This window comes from Neolamprologus brichardi, chromosome 10, assembly GCF_056152115.1.
Source record: "Neolamprologus brichardi isolate AB-2024 chromosome 10, ASM5615211v1, whole genome shotgun sequence".
Lineage (NCBI taxonomy): Eukaryota > Metazoa > Chordata > Actinopteri > Cichliformes > Cichlidae > Neolamprologus > Neolamprologus brichardi.
Genome location: NC_142113.1, coordinates 14827977 through 14851262, shown reverse-complemented (window position 1 = coordinate 14851262; position 23286 = coordinate 14827977). Strand labels below are relative to the sequence as shown.

General features: G+C 40.4%; 1 protein-coding gene across 3 annotated transcripts; it reads right to left on the bottom strand.

Annotated features, from left to right (window-relative positions):
* Positions 1-14271: 14271 nt before the first annotated feature.
* On the bottom strand, positions 14272-18105 carry LOC148100879 (kinesin-like protein KIF1B). Of its 3 annotated transcripts, none has more exons than XM_087847255.1 (5): positions 16826-18105; positions 15956-16188; positions 15573-15729; positions 15243-15361; positions 14272-15133 (listed from the first exon to the last, which is right to left on the bottom strand). In XM_087847255.1, the coding sequence occupies exons 2-5, from the start codon at positions 16045-16047 to the stop codon at positions 15109-15111; spliced, it is 393 nt and encodes a 130-aa protein (XP_087703381.1). In that variant the 5' UTR covers positions 16048-16188; positions 16826-18105; the 3' UTR covers positions 14272-15108. The 3 variants fall into 3 exon arrangements, with proteins under 3 accessions (XP_087703381.1, XP_087703382.1, XP_087703380.1); XM_087847256.1 differs by having other exon boundaries at positions 17537-18105; XM_087847254.1 differs by lacking the exon at positions 16826-18105 and having other exon boundaries at positions 15956-16680.
* Between the last annotated feature and the right edge of the window lie 5181 nt (positions 18106-23286).

Genomic DNA, 23286 nt, shown 5'->3' with positions numbered 1-23286 from the left:
TCAGAGGTCAGTTAGAAAAGTCCCTGATTTTAATAGAAAATTGGCTTTAATGTAACATCACATGCAGTTTATCAGTAATGTTTCACAGATTTTTATCAAATCCTTCATCATCCATAAGTTGTGATGGAAAAATGTCTGCAAGCGTGCAGGAGCCCATTTTTAAAGACAATCACTCCTGTGTCATAATGTTCATTGAAGTTTATCAGGTCAGACGACCAACAGATGATAAGAAATATAATCTTACTAATTATTAGAGTTGAAAAGTACTTTGCTAAGCAAAATTCAATGAGGGTAGGCTGGAGCTTCAGACGTTAACATAACAGGTTCAGTTGGTGACGCATGAAAGAAAATAATTTTCTTCTACAAATCTATTGGAGAATTCTGATTGTAAGAAATGAAAAATATTCAAAGAGTGAAACTTTTTAAAAAAGTGAAGGTTTTGTGCAGCTGGGTGTTGCAGCCCCTTTAGAGGAAAATGGAAACTTGGTTTCATGAGGTTAAAAACAAACACTGGGATGATCCAGACACATTTATTGTTTCTTTAATCACCACAATAGTTTCAGTTTTTGCAAAAATCTCTTAAAAAGCTGTTTTGAGTGATAAGTTAGGCTTTAATGCGGGCGGCCGCGTGGCCGGCGGCCGAGACGAGACAGTTCAGGCGGGCGGCCGCGTGGCCGGCGGCCGAGACGAGACAGTTCAGGCGGGCGGCCGCGTGGCCGGCGGCCGAGGCGAGACAGTTCAGGCGGGCGGCCGCGAGGAAGGCGGCGACGGCCGCTGAGCTGGTCCGGTGGGCGGCCGCGAGGAAGGCGGCGGCGGCCGCTGAGCTGGTCCGGTGGGCGGCCGCGAGGAAGGCGGCGGCGGCCGCTGAGCTGGTCCGGTGGGCGGCCGCGAGGAAGGCGGCGGCGGCCGCTAAGCAGGTCCGGTGGGCGGCCGCGCCGGCGATGACGTCCAGAACGTGGCTGGGGCGACGGTGCGGCAGCCGCAGGACCAGGCGAAGCGGAGGCTGGCGACGCGGCAGCCGCCGGACCAGGCGAAGCAGAGGCTGGCGACGAGGCTGAGGCCGGACCTGGCGAAGCTGAAGCTGAAGCAGAGGCTGAGTCCGGACCAGGCGAAGCAGAGGCTGGCGACGAGGCTGAGGCCGGACCTGGCGAAGCTGAAGCTGAAGCTGAGTCTGAGTCCGGCCCAGGCGAAGCAGACGCTGACGCTGAAGCTGAGTCCGGCCCAGGCGACGCAGACGCTGAAGCTGAGTCTGAGGCTGGCCCAGGCGATGCAGACGCTGACGCTGAGGCTGGACCAGGTGACGGCACGGGAGCCGGGGGTGACGGAGCCACAGCTTTAGGGCCAGCGGGCGCGGAAGCCCCTGGCTGGAGACAGGCCGGGCCAGCGGGCGCGGAAGCCCCTGGCTGGAGACAGGCCGGGCCAGCGGGCGCGGAAGCCCCTGGCTGGAGACAGGCAGGGCCAGCGGGCGCGGAGGCCCCTGGCTGGAGACAGGCCGGGCCAGCGGGCGCGGAGGCCCCTGGCTGGAGAGCGGCCGGGCCAGCGGGCGCGGAGGCCCCTGGCGGGAGAGCGGCCGGGCCAGCGGGCGCGGAGGCCCCTGGCGGGAGAGCGGCCGGGCCAGCGGGCGCGGAGGCCCCTGGCGGGAGAGCGGCCGGGCCAGCGGGCGCGGAGGCCCCTGGCTGGCAAGCAGGAGGGCTCACAGCTGGCTCTGGGTGCTGTGGCTGCAGGTCCGAGGACTGGACTGACTGGACGGGAGGCGACTGGACTGACTGGACGGGAGGCGACTGGACTGACTGGACGGGAGGCGACTGGACTGACTGGACTACAGACTGGACTGACTGGAGGACGGGAGGAGACTGGACTACAGACTGGACTGACTGGAGGACGGGAGGAGACTGGACTACAGGGGACTGGAGGACGGGAGGAGACTGGAGGACGGGAGGAGACTGGAGGACGGGAGGAGACTGGAGGACGGGAGGAGACTGGAGGACGGGAGGAGACTGGACTACAGGGGACTGGAGTGAAGGCTGAAGAGCAGGTGAGTGAACTGACTGGAGTGGAAGCTGAACAGCAGGTGAGGGAACTGACTGGAGTGGAAGCTGAACAGCAGGTGAGGGAACTGACTGGAGTGGAAGCTGAACAGCAGGTGAGTGAACTGACTGGAGTGGAAGCTGAACAGCAGGTGAGGGAACTGACTGGAGTGGAAGCTGAACAGCAGGTGAGGGAACTGACTGGAGTGGAAGCTGAACAGCAGGTGAGGGAACTGACTGGAGTGGGGAAGCTAAGGGATGAACAGAGGTTGGCGATGCTAATGGCTGAGCTAATGACAGAGTTACCGAGGGGGATAAGATTGCGGCCTGGGCTAATAAGGCTGGTGCCTGAGCAGGGGACACCTCAGCTAGCCTAACCAGGGACAGTGCGAGGGCGTGAAAGGTTGGATCAGGAGGGGGATGAAGAGGTGGAGTAGTAGGTGGGCCGGTGAGCTCTTCCAAGCCTCCAGGGAGGTCAGGCTGGGTTGAGGCTGCCCTCAGCCTGGGCGCTGGGACAGGCACGGGAGGTGGCTGGACACCAGTCACCCCCACCCGGGACACAAGAGTGGATGTAGACTGCGTCGCAGCTGCCTTCCTCCTGGGAGCTGGCACCGGTGTGGGTGTAGGCCGGGCCCTAGACATCTGAGGAGGTGAAATGGCTGAAGAAGAAGGCCAAATCTGGGCTGCCGTGCTGGTGGGGAATGGCTGAGTGACGGGTGTGGAAATGGTGACCGGGTGTGTGCTACTGGCAGGTTTATCAGAGTTCGGTCTGTTTTTTCTGCCACCACGATTTACAGTCTTTGTGGGAGCAGCGCAGAAAAAATCTTCCCAGTCGACATCCTCCAGGAGGGAAACTCCCCATGGATCGGTGGTGGATCTGTTATGTGTTTTATGGGGATAATCAGATGATGGATGTGGAAAACAGTTAGTGGAACTCACCACCGGGAGTTGTTGAAAATAGTCCATATTATGGCGGCGTGTGCGCCGCTTTCTTCGGGAAGAGGAAGCGGCCGGGGTGAACAGCTGAGCCTCTGGCGCGGTAGCCTCCATTGAGTCGAGGTGGGAGGCGTAGCCGCGGTGCCGTGGCGAAGGTGGAGGTCCGGCGAATGAGGCGGCGGGTGTGCGAACGAGGAGCGGAGCGGCGAGAGAGGGAGCGGCCGAAACGCGGCACGAAACGTCCGCTCTCCGCGGCAAATGCTCCGAGGCAGGTGTGGCAGCAGGTGGGGGAACGCGGCGTCTCCGAGGCCCGCCCAGAGCCAGGCGAGTCCCCTCGAAGACGTGCTCTCGCTCCGCGAAGAGCCGCTGTTTTCCCCTGACCACCTCTGCCCAACGGTAAAGCGCTGCCACCTGCCGCTCGTTGAGGTCCGAGTCCGCTGGGTCCCAATCGTGTCTTCGTGGCACGGGTCGTGTCATTCTGTCAGGCGTTGTGTGGAGGCGAGGAAGAAGGAACCCAAACGCAGGACTCACAGGTAGGTGAAGACTGGTGGATGTTTATTATAAGGAGTGGAGGAACAGAGGGTGAACGGACACTGACTGGCTGGAACACTGAATGGCTGACTGACTGCGAGAACACGGGGAGGACAACATCACACGAACATCATCAATGACACGACAAAGAACGAATGGAAACAGAAGACTTAAATACACAGACTGATGAGGATGATAATGAGAGACCGGTGGGTACACAGCTGAACATAATCTGGCTAATGGCACGAGACGAGGTGACAGGAACAAACAGGAAATGAAACAGGAAGTGGCAAAATAAACTGAACATGAACAAAACGGAAAGCACTGGGTCACCGACCCAGGAACCCTGACATAATGTGTTAAGCTTGCATTAGATAAGACAATGTACCACTGAACACAGGAGGGATTATTGCTGAAAATGGGTCTCTGAACACCTCTGTAGATGTTCTATTAAAAATCATTCATGATTTGTGATCAGTGTTAATATTAAGCATTTATATGATTATTTTGATAAATTGCTGTGATTCAATCTGAAACCAAATTTGAGTGTATTCAGAAAACAAGACATTTCTAATTCACCTCAGACTTTTGAGCTGTAGTCTACATTGTAATGATAGTGTACCGTTATTGATTAGAGCAGATGATATGAGACTATCAGGAGAGACTGTTAAAAAGTTTTGAGCTGTCTTGATGCAGAGAAAGTGGAGTTTGTCATCCTGGAGCTGCTGCCAAGATTGAATGATGCTCTGCCTCTGTGGTCAAGTTCAGACATAGGCTTTAAGCAACCATGAGCCACTGATAAGCGTGATAGATTAATAAGCATGTATAAAGTGGGCTTGTTAAACAGCTCTGATAGGAGAAAGTCAATGAGCACGCAATAAAGTGGACTTGTTAGGGACAGTTTACCATCAGCCTTGATAAAGTTTAACTTCATTTGTATTGAAAGACAGACTTTAAAGAAGATTCTTATTTGAAACTGGTGATAAAATCCAGGTCAGATACAGTTACATACAAGCATACAGTACACACTACTGCTCAAAGGTCAGAGGTCAGTTAGAAAAGTCCCCGATTTTAATAGAAAATTGGCTTTAATGTAACATCACATGAAGTTTATCAGTGATGTTTCACAGCTTTAATCAAATCCTTCATCATAAATAAGTTGTCATGGAAAAATGTCTGCAAGCGCGCAGGAGCCCATTTTTAGAGACAATCACTCCTGTGTCATAATGTTCATTGAAGTTTATCAGGTCAGACGACCAACAGATGATAAGAAATATAATCTTACTAATTATTAGAGTTGAAAAGTACTTTGCTAAGCAAAATTCAATGAGGTTAGGCTGGAGCTTGAGACGTTAACATAACAGGTTCAGTTGGTGACGCATGAAAGAAAATAATTTTCTTCTACAAATCTATTGGAGAATTCTGATTGTAAGAAATGAAAAATATTCAAAGAGTGAAACTGTTAAAAAAAAGTGAAGGTTTTGTGCAGCTGGGTGTTGCAGCCCCTTTAGAGGAAAATGGAAACTTGGTTTCATGAGGTTAAAAACAAACACTGGGATGATCCAGACACATTTATTGTTTCTTTAATCACCACAATAGTTTCAGTTTGTGCAAAAATCTCTTAAAAAGCTGTTTTGAGTGATAAGTTAGGCTTTAATGTGTTAAGCTTGCATTAGATAAGACAATGTACCACTGAACACAGGAGGGATTATTGCTGAAAATGGGTCTCTGAACACCTCTGTAGATATTCTATTAAAAATCATTCATGATTTGTCATCAGTGTTAATATTAAGCATTTATATGATTATTTTTTAAAAATTGCTGTGATTCAATCTGAAACCTAATTTGAGTCTATTCTGAAAACAAGACATTTCTAATTCACCTCAGACTTTTGAGCTGTAGTCTACATTGTAATGATAGTGTACCGTTATTGATTAGAGCAGATGATATGAGACTATCAGGAGAGACTGTTAAAAAGTTATGAGCTGTCTTGATGCAGAGAAAGTGGAGTTTGTCATCCTGGAGCTGTTGCCAAGATTGAATGATGCTCTGCCTCTGTGGTCAAGTTCAGACATAGGCTTTAAGCAACCATGAGCCACTGATAAGCGTGATAGATTAATAAGCATGTATAAAGTGGGCTTGTTAAACAGCTCTGATAGGAGAAAGTCAATGAGCACGCAATAAAGTGGACTTGTTAGGGACAGTTTACCATCAGCCTTGATAAAGTTTAACTTCATTTGTATTGAAAGACAGACTTTAAAGAAGATTCTTATTTGAAACTGGTGATAAAATCCTGGTCAGATACAGTTACATACAAGCATACAGTAAATACTACTGCTCAAAGGTCAGAGGTCAGTTAGAAAAGTCCCTGATTTTAATAGAAAATTGGCTTTAATGTAACATCACATGAAGGTTATCTGTAATGTTTCACAGCTTTAATCAAATCCTTCATCATAAATAAGTTGTGATGGAAAAATGTCTGCAAGCGTGCAGGAGCCCATTTTTAGAGACAATCACTCCTGTGTCATAATGTTCATTGAAGTTTATCAGGTCAGACGACCAACAGATGATAAGAAATATAATCTTACTAATTATTAGAGTTGAAAAGTACTTTGCTAAGCAAAATTCAATGAGGTTAGGCTGGAGCTTGAGACGTTAACATGACAGGTTCAGTTGGTGACGCATGAAAGAAAATAATTTTCTTCTACAAATCTATTGGAGAATTCTGATTGTAAGAAATGAAAAATATTCAAAGAGTGAAACTGTTAAAAAAAAGTGAAGGTTTTGTGCAGCTGGGTGTTGCAGCCCCTTTAGAGGAAAATGGAAACTTGGTTTCATGAGGTTAAAAACAAACACTGGGATGATCCAGACACATTTATTGTTTCTTTAATCACCACAATAGTTTCAGTTTGTGCAAAAATCTCTTAAAAAGCTGTTTTGAGTGATAAGTTAGGCTTTAATGTGTTAAGCTTGCATTAGATAAGACAATGTACCACTGAACACAGGAGGGATTATTGCTGAAAATGGGTCTCTGAACACCTCTTTAGATATTCTATTAAAAATCATTCATGATTTGTGATCAGTGTTAATATTAAGCATTTATATGATTATTTTTTAAAAATTGCTGTGATTCAATCTGAAACCTAATTTGAGTCTATTCTGAAAACAAGACATTTCTAATTCACCTCAGACTTTTGAGCTGTAGTCTACATTGTAATGATAGTGTACCGTTATTGATTATAGCAGATGATATGAGACTATCAGGAGAGACTGTTAAAAAGTTATGAGCTGTCTTGATGCAGAGAAAGTGGAGTTTGTCATCCTGGAGCTGTTGCCATGATTGAATGATGCTCTGCCTCTGTGGTCAAGTTCAGACATAGGCTTTAAGCAACCATGAGCCACTGATAAGCGTGATAGATTAATAAGCATGTATAAAGTGGGCTTGTTAAACAGCTCTGATAGGAGAAAGTCAATGAGCACGCAATAAAGTGGACTTGTTAGGGACAGTTTACCATCAGCCTTGATAAAGTTTAACTTCATTTGTATTGAAAGACAGACTTTAAAGAAGATTCTTATTTGAAACTGGTGATAAAATCCAGGTCAGATACAGTTACATACAAGCATACAGTACACACTACTGCTCAAAGGTCAGAGGTCAGTTAGAAAAGTCCCTGATTTCAATAGAAAATTGGCTTTAATGTAACATCACATGAAGTTTAGCAGTAATGTTTCACAGCTTTAATCAAATCCTTCATCATCCATAAGTTGTGATGGAAAAATGTCTGCAAGCGTGCAGGAGCCCATTTTTAGAGACAATCACTCCTGTGTCATAATGTTCATTGAAGTTTATCAGGTCAGACGACCAACAGATGATAAGAAATATAATCTTACTAATTATTAGAGTTGAAAAGTACTTTGCTAAGCAAAATTCAATGAGGTTAGGCTGGAGCTTCAGACGTTAACATGACAGGTTCAGTTGGTGATGCCTGAAAGAAAATAATTTTCTTCTACAAATCTATTGGAGAATTCTGATTGTAAGAAATGAAAAATATTCAAAGAGTGAAACTGTTAAAAAAAAAGTGAAGGTTTTGTGCAGCTGGGTGTTGCAGCCCCTTTAGAGGAAAATGGAAACTTGGTTTCATGAGGTTAAAAACAAACACTGGGATGATCCAGACACATTTATTGTTTCTTTAATCACCACAATAGTTTCAGTTTGTGCAAAAATCTCTTAAAAAGCTGTTTTGAGTGATAAGTTAGGCTTTAATGTGTTAAGCTTGCATTAGATAAGACAATGTACCACTGAACACAGGAGGGATTATTGCTGAAAATGGGTCTCTGAACACCTCTGTAGATATTCTATTAAAAATCATTCATGATTTGTGATCAGTGTTAATATTAAGCATTTATATGATTATTTTCATAAATTGCTGTGATTCAATCTGAAACCTAATTTGAGTGTATTCAGAAAACAAGACATTTCTAATTCACCTCAGACTTTTGAGCTGTAGTCTACATTGTAATGATAGTGTACCGTTATTGATTATAGCAGCTGATATGAGACTATCAGGAGAGACTGTTAAAAAGTTATGAGCTGTCTTGATGCAGAGAAAGTGGAGTTTGTCATCCTGGAGCTGCTGCCAAGATTGAATGATGCTCTGCCTCTGTGGTCAAGTTCAGACATAGGCTTTAAGCAACCATGAGCCACTGATAAGCGTGATAGATTAATAAGCATGTATAAAGTGGGCTTGTTAAACAGCTCTGATAGGAGAAAGTCAATGAGCACGCAATAAAGTGGACTTGTTAGGGCCAGATTACCATCAGCCTTGATAAAGTTTAACTTCATTTGTATTGAAAGACAGACTTTAAAGAAGATTCTTATTTGAAACTGGTGATAAAATCCTGGTCAGATACAGTTACATACAAGCATACAGTACACACTACTGCTCAAAGGTCAGAGGTCAGTTAGAAAAGTCCCTGATTTCAATAGAAAATTGGCTTTAATGTAACATCACATGAAGTTTAGCAGTAATGTTTCACAGCTTTAATCAAATCCTTCATCATCCATAAGTTGTGATGGAAAAATGTCTGCAAGCGTGCAGGAGCCCATTTTTAGAGACAATCACTCCTGTGTCATAATGTTCATTGAAGTTTATCAGGTCAGACGACCAACAGATGATAAGAAATATAATCTTACTAATTATTAGAGTTGAAAAGTACTTTGCTAAGCAAAATTCAATGAGGTTAGGCTGGAGCTTGAGACGTTAACATGACAGGTTCAGTTGGTGACGCATGAAAGAAAATAATTTTCTTCTACAAATCTATTGGAGAATTCTGATTGTAAGAAATGAAAAATATTCAAAGAGTGAAACTGTTAAAAAAAAGTGAAGGTTTTGTGCAGCTGGGTGTTGCAGCCCCTTTAGAGGAAAATGTCAACTTGGTTTCACGAGGTTAAAAACAAACACTGGGATGATCCAGACACATTTATTGTTTCTTTAATCACCACAATAGTTTCAGTTTGTGCAAAAATCTCTTAAAAAGCTGTTTTGAGTGATAAGTTAGGCTTTAATGTGTTAAGCTTGCATTAGATAAGACAATGTACCACTGAACACAGGAGGGATTATTGCTGAAAATGGGTCTCTGAACACCTCTGTAGATATTCTATCAAAAATCATTCATGAATTGTGATCAGTGTTAATATTAAGCATTTATATGATTATTTTCATAAATTGCTGTGATTCAATCTGAAACCTAATTTGAGTCTATTCTGAAAATAAGACATTTCAAATTCACCTCAGACTTTTGAGCTGTAGTCTACATTGTAATGATAGTGTACCGTTATTGATTAGAGCAGATGATATGAGACTATCAGGAGAGACTGTTAAAAAGTTATGAGCTGTCTTGATGCAGAGAAAGTGGAGTTTGTCATCCTGGAGCTGCTGCCAAGATTGAATGATGCTCTGCCTCTGTGGTCAAGTTCAGACATAGGCTTTAAGCAACCATGAGCCACTGATAAGCGTGATAGATTAATAAGCATGTATAAAGTGGGCTTGTTAAACAGCTCTGATAGGAGAAAGTCAATGAGCACGCAATAAAGTGGACTTGTTAGGGACAGTTTACCATCAGCCTTGATAAAGTTTAACTTCATTTGTATTGAAAGACAGACTTTAAAGAAGATTCTTATTTGAAACTGGTGATAAAATCCAGGTCAGATACAGTTACATACAAGCATACAGTACACACTACTGCTCAAAGGTCAGAGGTGAGTTAGAAAAGTCCCCGATTTTAATAGAAAATTGGCTTTAATGTAACATCACATGAAGTTTATCAGTAATGTTTCACAGCTTTAATCAAATCCTTCATCATAAATAAGTTATGATGGAAAAATGTCTGCAAGCGTGCAGGAGCCCATTTTTAGAGACAATCACTCCTGTGACATAATGTTCATTGAAGTTTATCAGGTCAGACGACCAACAGATGATAAGAAATATAATCTTACTAATTATTAGAGTTGAAAAGTACTTTGCTAAGCAAAATTCAATGAGGTTAGGCTGGAGCTTGAGACTTTAACATAACAGGTTCAGTTGGTGATGCCTGAAAGAAAATAATTTTCTTCTACAAATCTATTGGAGAATTCTGATTGTAAGAAATGAAAAATATTCAAAGAGTGAAACTGTTAAAAAAAGTGAAGGTTTTGTGCAGCTGGGTGTTGCAGCCCCTTTAGAGGAAAATGTCAACTTGGTTTCACGAGGTTAAAAACAAACACTGGGATGATCCAGACACATTTATTGTTTCTTTAATCACCACAATAGTTTCAGTTTGTGCAAAAATCTCTTAAAAAGCTGTTTTGAGTGATAAGTTAGGCTTTAATGTGTTAAGCTTGCATTAGATAAGACAATGTACCACTGAACACAGGAGGGATTATTGCTGAAAATGGGTCTCTGAACACCTCTGTATATATTCTATTAAAAATCATTCATGATTTGTGATCAGTGTTAATATTAAGCATTTATATGATTATTTTGATAAATTGCTGTGATTCAAACTGAAACGAAATTTGAGTTTATTCTGAAAATAAGACATTTCTAATTCACCTCAGACTTTTGAGCTGTAGTCTACATTGTAATGATAGTGTACCGTTATTGATTAGAGCAGATGATATGAGACTATCAGGAGAGACTGTTAAAAAGTTATGAGCTGTCTTGATGCAGAGAAAGTGGAGTTTGTCATCCTGGAGCTGCTGCCAAGATTGAATGATGCTCTGCCTCTGTGGTCAAGTTCAGACATAGGCTTTAAGCAACCATGAGCCACTGATAAGCGTGATAGATTAATAAGCATGTATAAAGTGGGCTTGTTAAACAGCTCTGATAGGAAAAAGTCAATGAGCATGCAATAAAGTGGACTTGTTAGGGACAGTTTACCATCAGCCTTGATAAAGTTTAACTTATTTTGTATTGAAAGACAGACTTTAAAGAAGATTCTTATTTGAAACTGGTGATAAAATCCAGGTCAGATACAGCTACATACAAGCATACAGTACACACTACTGCTCAAAGGTCAGAGGTCAGTTAGAAAAGTTAGAATTCTGGAGAATTCTGATTGTAAGAAATGAAAAATATTGAAAAATATTCAAAGACTGAAAGAGTTGCACACAGTAGAAATTTTGTATTCATCGTTTATCTTGGTTTTCTTCTGATTTTAGTATCTATTTGTGAGTGTAGTTTTTATTTGCATGATTTTATTCTGTTTGTATCGCATGTTTTTATTGTGTCATTTTATGTTGTTTTAATCCACTGTGGATTAGCTGGGCATGGGAAAAATTAGCTGATAGTGATCACATGTTGAGGCATGGGTGTGTCCAGAGGTGTCCTTTCAGCTGTTTTAAAGTCGTATTAAAAGGAAGCAAGCTGAGCACTGGAAGGAGAGAGGCCCTTGATTGGAAGAGGAACGCATGAAGGCCAGGTGGAAAAGAGGGAGCCGCTGCATGATCGTGGGGGGTGCGACGCCGTGTCTGGAGACCGGTCAGCGTGATGTGGTGACCCAGTCCCGACAGCAGGAACGGCGACAGTAGGAGACAACGTGTGTGATTGACATCAGGGCAGATGTATACCACTGCCTGCATTTGTCAGTAGCGTCTCACTGTTGTTCACTGGGTGCAGCCGTGTTGGGAGAGGGTCGCCATGGCTATAAGCCAGGGCAGCTTCCGGGATGATGGTTCTGGCTCCTATTTGTTTTTACTTACAGGTGATGACGTGAGGGGAGCCGCGGTGGTATCGAGCGACGGACTCCAATGCAGAATGCGAACTGGGCTGGGATGTGATGGGCCCAGTGGACGGATGAGACTGGGACAGGAGGCTCCTCATCTGCCTGACACGAGGCTGGCGTGGACCCCGCTCAGCAAGAGGAATTTCTGTCCAGCTCAAGAATACACAAGGAATATTCGTCCTGGGTTGTGGGACTGGGTGAGATTTCTGTGCATGAAGAGAATTGTATTTTGACCAGTTTTAGAATAATCTTATCCAGTCTCAGTGGGAATTTTAGCATATCGAGAAAATTTCATTGTATACTTTATTTCTTAGTATCTGGTTTGTTTTATTCCTGCTGTCCACCTCGTGGAATAAACATGAATGAATGAAACAATACTTTCCTGTCAAAAACAATATTTTAGTCAAGGCTAGCGGAAAGTTTCATATATATCATGAACATCTTTCCTCTTTGTCTCCCTATAGTTTAGTTTCATTTTCTTACCCCAACCGGTGGAGGCAGATGGCCCCTCCCTGATTCTGGTTCTGCCGAAAATGGAGTTTTTCCTTCCCACTGTTGCCAAGTTCTTGCTCATAGGGGGTCATTTGATTGTTGGGGCTTTCTCTGTATTATTGCACAACCTTTATCTTATCATATATTTCAAGTATATATGTTGTGAATTGGCTTGATTTAAATCAAAATGAACTCATTCAATTAAAACCAAATATAACTTGTAATCGAATCTATTCAAATGTAAAGTCATCTCACTCAATTTGGACTAGCACTGAAAAATACACTGACATCCTCTGTTTCCCAATTAGCAGATCAGAGGTTGATGTTTTATTCATGACTCAATACTTGAATGGTTTTATCCTGTTTATAAATAAATATTTAAAAAGGACATTGCTTCATTGTCTGATTCATTCTTTGTCTGTTTCAGTCCTTAATACACACACGTATACAATAATTCTAGTTGCCACAGTCTCCGGAGATCCTATGCTCCGTTTTCTCATACTTTTCTTCACTGTTTACCTCATTTTGTCCAATAAAATGTACATTTTTGTAAACAATGACTTGTTTTGGCCTATTAAAAAAACTGTCTCCATATGAGGACGTTTATCATATAACTAACTTTTAGGTCTGTGGGATGGAAGGATGGGAACTTTAAATGTTGTGCCTCCATAATTATTCTAGAGTCTTTACAGTGTTCAGCCCCTGCTGTGATTTGGTGCTACATACATAAACTTGAAATGAATGAATCCACCTGTTCACAGGAGATCACAGGAAGATGACACCAAACATCAGAAGATCTTATTGTGCGCCACAGTAAAAGGGTGGTTTCTTGGGACTAAAGCACATAATAAACTACAGCAGAAGCTCACATAAAGCAGGAAATAAGCAGGCAGCACTTGATCTGCTAATGCACGTTTCCCACTTTTATTGTTGCCTCATTCACTAACAGTTCAATGGTGCAAGATTACCATACACAGAATTAGGATATCTGCATGACACATCTATGCTGTACAGCGAATGGATTATAATTATTACAAATACAGTAAACACATTTACATTTTAGTTCAAGCTCCATACAACATAGATATTTACAAAGTATGAAAATAAAACCGGTCTGACAAATAATAAACAGCGTTAATGACGGGGTTTTTTTTCTTTTCTTTTGGTGAACAAATCTGAAAGGGGGCTTGGTTAACTGATATTAATTGTCAGAGGGGAAGGTGGAAAATATCATGGCTAGTTTTGTTTGAAAGGCATCAACAGAAAAACACACACAGAAAAAAGTGATGAGGTAAAGAAAGACACAATAAGTCTGCTGTCGTTTTAGATCTCACCAGCTACTTTGTATAGTCCTAGACCTCTGATATTAGAAAAAATAAAAATGAGTTAAAATACACCTTTATTTTGATAGAGTTCAGATGGATGTCTAGCATGACTAATGAGTAGATCTCCTCCAAAAAAACAACAGACTTCTAATTCACTTAAACCGCTTTCTAATAAAGAGGAAGCACTAATGTAACTCACCTCCTCAGTCGAGGTGCAGGGGGTTACATTTTAGGTCTCCTCTGTCTTACATTCAAACCCTCTCTTAGTTCACACTAAAATAGCAAATATTTTCATGGGGTAGTATCAGAAATAAGACCTTTGAATATGTAGTCCCTTTAACTTCTTTCCTTCTATTAAACCATTCATTCATTCTTTTTCCTTACGTCCTTCTAACCTTTTCACTGTGTTTTCTTTGCGTCTTTACAACAAGAGTGTAAAGTTAATAGCAGTAAATGTCAAGGCTTTCTGATTCTCAGTGAGATAGAGCGAGCTAGAGGAGCAGAGAGGGATGTGTTAAACGAGGGTTAACTACCACACTCATCCCAGAACAGACTGCATGTACAAATCAAGTTCTCTCCTTAGTTCGTTTTCATCCTCCTAGTCCTCCTCCTCATCTCCTTGTAACCCTGTTAGTGAGTCAGTATTTTACTGACTCACTAACTGACACTGGCACTATCGGGGGTTTAGAGGCGGCGTATGTACACAGATTGAGGAGGATCTAAGTATGACGTGGATGACAGAGGAAATTGGGCGTGGCCCTCCTGTCAAATTTCATTCCCACTTTGAGTTTTTGTTTCAGAGACGGTTCAGCCTGATGCAAATTCACTGCGAGAAGAAAAATACCCTATAAATCTATTAGCAGCTATAGTTTAGGTAGCAGAGCGTAAACTAACACGTCACTTGGAGATATCTGTAGATTTTTCCTTCATGGTTTCTAATGTAAGCTGGTTGATTTGGTTCATTTTTGTTTTTCGTTTGAAACTGAGCAAACCTGGTCTTCTCCTGAGGACTGCTGCAGGTATCATTCAAGCATGTTAATTTAATAAAAAACCAACAGCAAAAACCCCCAAAATAAAATGAAACTCATTTCAGGAGACAAATAAAACTGATAGAGACATTTTTTTGTACAGATAATTGGCAAACCGAAAGTTTCTAAAGAGTCGTGCACACACAAGTAGACTACTACAACATGCTACTTAGTTAGGGGAGTTTGGGAATGACAACCAAGCGGAACAAAATTAGACCCAAACATTGTCATCGAAACAAAAACACAAAAAGCTGAAGGGACGGAATAGAGAGGAGGAAAGCTAAGTTGGCAGCGGGGTTGCTGGAGGGAAGCGGGGAGGCAAAAGTTCTGTGGAACTTAAACGTTTGAGTCGCATGAAAAGAGACTTAAGCCACAAGTCTACTTACAAGAGAAAACCATCAAGAATCACAATGATTAATACGTTTTAACACTTGGTATTTTCGGTATTTTCAAAGGCTTTTCATAAAGGATGGAAGCGGTGGTTTTCCCGCGTACCGCTCCGCCCGCTCAGTTCTTCCTCGCCAACTTAGATCTGTGGGGAGAGTTTTACGTTGTGAGGAGAAGGGAATGTTTTTGAAGGGTGCAGAAGCTGTACGTTTGACTGTGGTGTGAGAGGTGCGTGTGTGTCTGTGTGTGTGTACCTTATTGTTCCTGCTAGCAGAGGATTAAAGGCGTACAGCCAGTCGTTCATGTCATTCTCGTTGTTGGCCTGCAGGAGGATGCCTCCATGTTTTGCGCAGACTGCAAATGTGTTGGGCGTCTGAAAAGAAAACATCACATTATATTTATGTTCATTCAAATGATAAATCCCAGTCCATTTGCCATTTCATCAATCAATGTGTCCAAAACTGGCCAACGTGCACCAAAACATTTTGAATGAATTCTCATTAAAGACAAGCGTGTTACATCCAGCCTTTCTCTATCCTGCCTCAAACCATAAGCATGGCCTGCTGGTCTTCGCTGTATTCCACCTGTGCTGTGGAGAGGTTGAGGACGCCTCGCTCCACGGGGTCCTGGTTGCTGTTGTAGATGAAGACGTAGGGCCGGCGAACAACCACAAAATGCTTCACCCATGAGTTAGAGCGAGGCTCCATAAAGCTTGGAAAACCCTTCTTGGACACAACAGATCTGAAAAGAAGTGATTTTATTCATTTATTTATTTTTTAAGAGAGCGCTTGTTTTTCTGAGGAAGAAGCAGAGTTGGTTTGTTTCCAGCTGAAATCATCCAGGCTCAGGAATTTGAATCAATCCACATCATTTCTGCTTGAACTAGAGAACATGAGTGTCGACTTACATTTGGTCTGTGAGACACATGTCTTAGTGACAGTATTTAGGTTAATATGGCATTACTCACCCTGGTCGCATTTCTTCAATATCAGGCACCAAGTTGAGGAACTCGTTCTTTGCAGCCCACGCAAGGTAGGAGGTCTCCAGAGTGGGAACCATCTGGAAGTTTTCATAGTCTGAGCAGGAGGGACTGGAGGCTGGAGGCTCCCTATTCTGGTATTCTAAACAGTACTTAGCCGAAACCCAAAGACTGCTTGGTTGAGTTAACTTCCTGAACTATCTACAACATATGGTGGAAACCTGAAATTAAGACAGAGCAGACTAGAGGTAAGACATGACCATTACTGAATATTAAAAATAATAAGATTTAGTGATAATTTTCATACACTATTTATTTACCACATCAATAAACAGCATGGCAGGGCAAAATATGTTTTCTAACATGGCAACCTTTTAAAAGTGAAAGGAGACAGAAAGACAGGTGAGAACGAATAAAACTTAACTGACTTTTTGATGGCATTTTACACAAAGTACTAGTACAGTATCTAGAAAATGTGGGAAAATACTGGCATCATGTACAGTACTTTCTTCTGAAGAAATTATGTTGGGACCCTGAAAAAAACTAATATGTACAATAATGGATTTCTATAAATTTGACATCAGATGAAAACTTTGGTTGTAAGATTTGGATAATTATTTGTTAAAAGCTAGAAAATTTAAATGAGAATAAGAAAGAAAAGTATTTCTTTGTGCCCCCCTTTCCCTTTAATGCTCTACCTGGCCCCATGGCAAAACTTTGCTAGACCCACCCCTGCACAGTTACCAGCTGTCAGCTACATAGAAAAGGATCCTGGTGTAAGTTGTCTCTGAGAAACAGTTCATAGCTTTCCTTCAACCCATTCATGTCACCTAAAAGGTAAACCTGTTTCTCCATCACCTGTTCAGCTCTGATGATTCAGTAAGGACATCTCCTGGTTTCTTCTTCATGTTTCCCTCTCACCAGATAACCAAACCGATATCATGACCAGCAGCTTTTACGGCTCCAACAAACATCAGCTGATACTAGAAAGTAATATTAAATAAATTCTAACAACAGCTTATCAAGTTTAAAGGCGCTGCTGCTGTTTAACCCCACCTCCACTAGTTTCCTCTTTCTGGCGCAAAGCGGGAGATAAACAAGCAAGAGAGACAGGAGAGAGGCGGCAGAAACGCCGATCAGCTGATCGTTGATCAGTTTCACGATTGAAGTAGCAGCAGGAGAGGGAGGGGGGAGAATGAGAGAAGAAGCTGACAGCGTAAAGACACAGAATAACTCCAGCTTTTTGTCTTTTTTTTATTGTAGCTGAAGTACGGGACAAATCCCATTTATTTTCAGCTCAATGCGAAATGCTTAATATTAACTCTGAATACCAGAGGATTACGTTTTTTACAGGATGGTAGGCAACTCTACTAACTCACCATATGAATAAAATAAAGTTCACCAGTAACATCATAGCACCCACCCAACTGTATAGAAACTCTGTCATGCTAGCTAGTACACAGTACAAGTTATTGTAACTGACTGTAAAAAGTTAGCACAACGAAAATAAACTACACCAAAACTTGGTTTATATCTGACCCAGATAGACTGCAGGTCATAACTTCTTACCTGAAGCTCATTTCACCTGACAGTCGGACTGGCAGCCGCCTTGGGTCTCTCCACCTCCGCCTCCCCTTTCCCCCATCCACCTGCTGACCTCCACCACTTGCTAATTTTACTGAATCTGTGAAAGCTCCACCATAGCCACTACCAAACAATTGAGTTATTTTTACACGTCTGCCAGCATCTGTCCAATCCCCACCTTTCACTGTCTACACGGTTACGAAAAAAAGACAACAACAACAAAACATCGGCCTATTTAAAACAAAAAATTACCATCGGGCCACCGGCCAAATGCCCGGTATGCCCGATGGCCAGTCCAGCTATGCTGATGGGGACTGTGACGGTTTGCAGTTAAATTCCTGCTCTTACAGGATCAGTGAGTGTCTGTTTAAAGATTATTAACATACTTTTACATCACTATGGAACACCAGCATTTCTGCACAGGAGAGAACCACCTGCCTTAATCTACCATGATGCTCTGTGCTATGTTGTCATGGCAATATGAAGTCAAATAAATACAAATGTAGAAAAATGCACATTTAAAGGAGGACAAGAAGACAGGCAACTGGAAGAGCTTTTGAAGCAGGAAAACTTTTCTGGATTTCTCTTAATTTAACTGGAAATTTTGCTAATACAAGTCAAGGAGGAAACAAGGAGGCAGGTTGGATTATATTTGAGGACAGGACGCATGAAGGAGAAGCATGAGGAGAAAACAGCAGAGCGATGGTGGATCAAGTCGAAGAAGCAAGCATCAAAACTGTGAGTAAACATAACACACAAAGAGTTAAAAATTACTGTGCTGATTAAGGAAACATTAAATTTGGTTAGTTTGGGGTCTCAAGCTTCAGGTTTGTGGCTTCAGTTACTCTCAAAATTGAGGAAAGACAAAAAATGTTTCTTTTGAAAGGCTGTTGGAGGATTCTTACTGTAAGAAATATATGGATGTGCATCTGCTTTTATTTAAAAAAAAACAGTTGAATTTTATTTAGTCACATTGGAAAGTGAAAACTGGAGGATCAGGACAATAATGTGGCCAAATTTACTGTTTCCTTAATCAGATCAATAATTTTGCTCTGAATTAGAAATGTTGAAATGGGTTATTTTCTTTCTTCTCTACTGATTACTGTGTTACATGGTTAGTTACTTGTCAGTCTACATGGTTAATGATACTTTTAAAAAATGCAGTTTATTCGGAATTTTGTAGAAAAAGGCTCTGCACCTGTGAAAAACAAATCCAAACCCCCAAAATCACTGTAGATCAGAGTAGCTAAGCTCTGGTTAACTGCAATTATATTACAGGAGATTAAAAATATTAGGATGATTGAAAGAAACAAAGATTGCTTTAAGGTCTGAAGATTTGACTTTCCTATTGAAAGAGATGAAAACTAATCCATGTGTGACACTGAGAAAAAACTGAAAGCTAAAAAGATCTGGAGGTCCAAATGTTGTTATAAAAATGTGCAAACTTGATTTAATGACATTAGAAAGAAAAAATGGAATGTTTATAAAGGTAATATATAAAAATGATTTTTATATTACTTGAAAAAATGATGTTGGTTAGTACAGCTGTATTTGGAAAAACTGCTGGGTCACTAGTAAGATGAGATTTAATGTGATAAACTGAGGGAAGGTAATATAATCTGCACACTCGCTATTATTGTTGTAATCCACACACCAGCAAATATTTTATCAAACATTAATCATAATTGGTGATCAATGCAAGTTTTAAACAATTATATTTATCTGCAAAACCAAATAAATCAAAACCACTTTACAAAATATAAAAAAGAAATCTTGTTTTTTTTTTTAAGATAAAAAGACGTTTCTAACTGACTTCAGTTAGCTGAGATGTAGAGGAGATTGATGAGCACGCAATAAAGTGAACTTGTTAGGGAGAGATTGCAATCAACTCAAATTTTGATGATAGACACAGATAAAAATGAGCGTTTTTTAGACACTGATTTGTGGACCAATCACATGATTATAAACCAGGTAAAAATTGACTTCAAACTTTTGAGCTGTAGTGTAGATTGATTACAATGATAGTGTATAATTATCTATTACAGAAGAATGTATAGAAGTATGAGGACAGAGAGACACTGTTAAAAAGCTGTTTTGAGTGATAAGTTAGGCTTTAATGTGTTACGCTTGCATTAGATAAGACAATGTACCACTGAACACAGGAGGGATTATTGCTGAAAATGGGTCTCTGAACACCTCTGTAGATATTTTATTAAAAATCATTCATGATTTGTGATCAGTGTTAATATTAAGCATTTATATGATTATTTTGATAAATTGCTGTGATTCAATCTGAAACCTAATTTGAGTCTATTCTGAAAACAAGACATTTCTAATTCACCTCAGACTTTTGAGCTGTAGTCTACATTGTAATGATAGTGTACCGTTATTGATTGGAGCAGATGATATGAGACTATCAGGAGAGACTGTTAAAAAGTTATGAGCTGTCTTGATGCAGAGAAAGTGGAGTTTGTCATCCTGGAGCTGCTGCCAAGATTGAATGATGCTCTGCCTCTGTGGTCAAGTTCAGACATAGGCTTTAAGCAACCATGAGCCACTGATAAGCGTGATAGATTAATAAGCATGTATAAAGTGGGCTTGTTAAACAGCTCTGATAGGAGAAAGTCAATGAGCACGCAATAAAGTGGACTTGTTAGGGACAGTTTACCATCAGCCTTGATAAAGTTTAACTTCATTTGTATTGAAAGACAGACTTTAAAGAAGATTTTTATTTGAAACTGGTGATAAAATCCAGGTCAGATACAGTTACATACAAGCATACAGTACACACTACTGCTCAAAGGTCAGAGGTCAGTTAGAAAAGTCCCCGATTTTAATAGAAAATTGGCTTTAATGTAACATCACATGAAGTTTATCAGTGATGTTTCACAGCTTTAATCAAATCATTCATCATAAATAAGTTGTGATGGAAAAATGTCTGCAAGCGTGCAGGAGCCCATTTTTAGAGACAATCACTCCTGTGTCATAATGTTCATTGAAGTTTATCAGGTCAGACGACCAACAGATGATAAGAAATATAATCTTACTAATTATTAGAGTTGAAAAGTACTTTGCTAAGCAAAATTCAATGAGGTTAGGCTGGAGCTTGAGACGTTAACATAACAGGTTCAGTTGGTGATGCCTGAAAGAAAATAATTTTCTTCTACAAATCTATTGGAGAATTCTGATTGTAAGAAATGAAAAATATTCAAAGAGTGAAACTTTTTAAAAAAGTGAAGGTTTTGTGCAGCTGGGTGTTGCAGCCCCTTTAGAGGAAAATGGAAACTTGGTTTCATGAGGTTAAAAACAAACACTGGGATGATCCAGACACATTTATTGTTTCTTTAATCACCACAATAGTTTCAGTTTGTGCAAAAATCTCTTAAAAAGCTTTTTTGAGTGATAAGTTAGGCTTTAATGTGTTAAGCTTGCATTAGATAAGACAATGTACCACTGAACACAGGAGGGATTATTGCTGAAAATGGGTCTCTGAACACCTCTGTAGATATTCTGTTAAAAATCATTCATGATTTGTGATCAGTGTTAATATTAAGCATTTATATGATTATTTTCATAAATTGCTGTGATTCAATCTGAAACCTAATTTGAGTCTATTCTGAAAACAAGGCATTTCTAATTCACCTCAGACTTTTGAGCTGTAGTCTACATTGTAATGATAGTGTACCGTTATTGATTAGAGCAGATGATATGAGACTATCAGGAGAGACTGTTAAAAAGTTATGAGCTGTCTTGATGCAGAGAAAGTGGAGTTTGTCATCCTGGAGCTGCTGCCAAGATTGAATGATGCTCTGCCTCTGTGGTCAAGTTCAGACATAGGCTTTAAGCAACCATGAGCCACTGATAAGCATGATAGATAAATAAGCATGTATAAAGTGGGCTTGTTAAACAGCTCTGATAGGAGAAAGTCAATGAGCATGCAATAAAGTGGACTTGTTAGGGACAGTTTACCATCAGCCTTGATAAAGTTTAACTTCATTTGTATTGAAAGACAAACTTTAAAGAAGATTCTTATTTGAAACTGGTGATAAAATCCAGGTCAGATACAGTTACATACAAGCATACAGTACACACTACTGCTCAAAGGTCAGAGGTCAGTTAGAAATGTCCTTGATTTTAATAGAAAATTGGCTTTAATGTAACATCACATGCAGTTTATCAGTAATGTTTCACAGCTTTAATCAAATCATTCATCATAAATAAGTTGTGATGGAAAAATGTCTGCAAGCGTGCAGGAGCCCATTTTTAAAGACAATCACTCCTGTGTCATAATGTTCATTGAAGTTTATCAGGTCAGACGACCAACAGATTAGTGTTTTTATTGATCTAAAAAAAGCTTTTGACACAATTAACCATGAAATATTACTTCATAAACTGGAGTACTATGGTATTAGAGGAGTGGTGCTAGAGTGGGTCAGAAGTTATTTGAGAGACAGACAACAATTTGTGAAGATTGGTGAATATCAATCAGAGTGTCTGGACATTGTTTGCGGAGTTCCACAGGGGTCAGTATTGGGACCAAAGCTGTTTATCCTCTATATCAATGATATATGTAAAACATCTGATATATTACAGTTTATTTTATTTGCAGATGATACAAATATTTTTTGTGCTGGAGAGAATTCACAGCAGCTTTTGGAAATTTTCACACAAGAAATGATTAAACTAAAAACATGGTTTGACAGAAACAAGTTATCACTAAATTTGAAAAAAACTACATTTATGTTATTTGGAAATTGTAAAAAAGATGCCGGAGCAAAATTGTTAATAAACAATGTTGAAGTAGAGCAAGTTTCTGAAACAAAATTTCTGGGTGTGATAATAGATAACAAAATCTGCTGGAAACCTCACATAAAGCATATACAAGCTAAACTGTCAAGAAGCATCTCTGTACTGAGTAAAGTTAAACATTTTTTGCCTTCCAAATCACTCCGGGTACTTTACTGTTCACTTATATTGCCATATTTAGAATACTGTGTGGAAATCTGGGGAAATACATACAAAACTTCACTTCAACCACTATGTAAAACTCAGAAAAAGGCAATCAGGATTATTACTAAAGCAGGATTTAGAGACCACACTAACATCATGTTCTTGAAATTAAAAATTCTGAAGTTTATGGATCTTATAAAATATAAAACTGCAAAAATTATGTACAAAGCCAGATACAATATGTTACCAGGAAATGTACAGAGGATGTTTTTTGACAGAGAAGGGGACTATGCATTGAGGGGAAAATTAAATCTGAAGACTCTTAAAGCACGGACACAGGTTAAAACCTTTTGGGTTACTATTTATGGGGTAAAACTGTGGAACAGTTTTACTGTGGACCTACAGCAATGTTCAAGCATTAGTCAGTTTATAAAGATGTTTCGAAAACTAATTTTGGAAGAATATGAAACTGATAAAGTTGATCACCCATTGTATATATAACTATGCTAAATTGTATCTAAATTATATCTATCACTGTAGCTATGTTTATACATGTTCTCCTTGTTTATTGTGTGGGGTAAGTGATGATGGGAATTAGGTGAATAGTGGGATTCAATAGAATGTTAAGCATGGGGTAGGGATTAATAAGTATGTTATACTTCTTCCTACTCCATTTCAGACCTAATAATTGTCATTTCATGTAATTGAGACTATGTTTTATTTATTTTTTTATTTTTTTATTTTTATTTTATTTTTATTTTTATTTTTATTTTTATTTTTATTTT

Excerpts from the sequence above, each read along its gene's own strand:
- LOC148100879 (XM_087847255.1), bottom strand. The coding sequence starts at position 16,047 with ATGGTTCCCACTCTGGAGACCTCCTACCTTGCGTGGGCTGCAAAGAAC. Across the intron at positions 15,730-15,955 it reads ATTGAAGAAATGCGACCAGG|ATCTGTTGTGTCCAAGAAGG; the intron begins GTGAGTAATGCC and ends ACTTCTTTTCAG. Across the intron at positions 15,134-15,242 it reads CTGCTAGCAGGAACAATAAG|ATCTAAGTTGGCGAGGAAGA; the intron begins GTACACACACAC and ends CTCTCCCCACAG.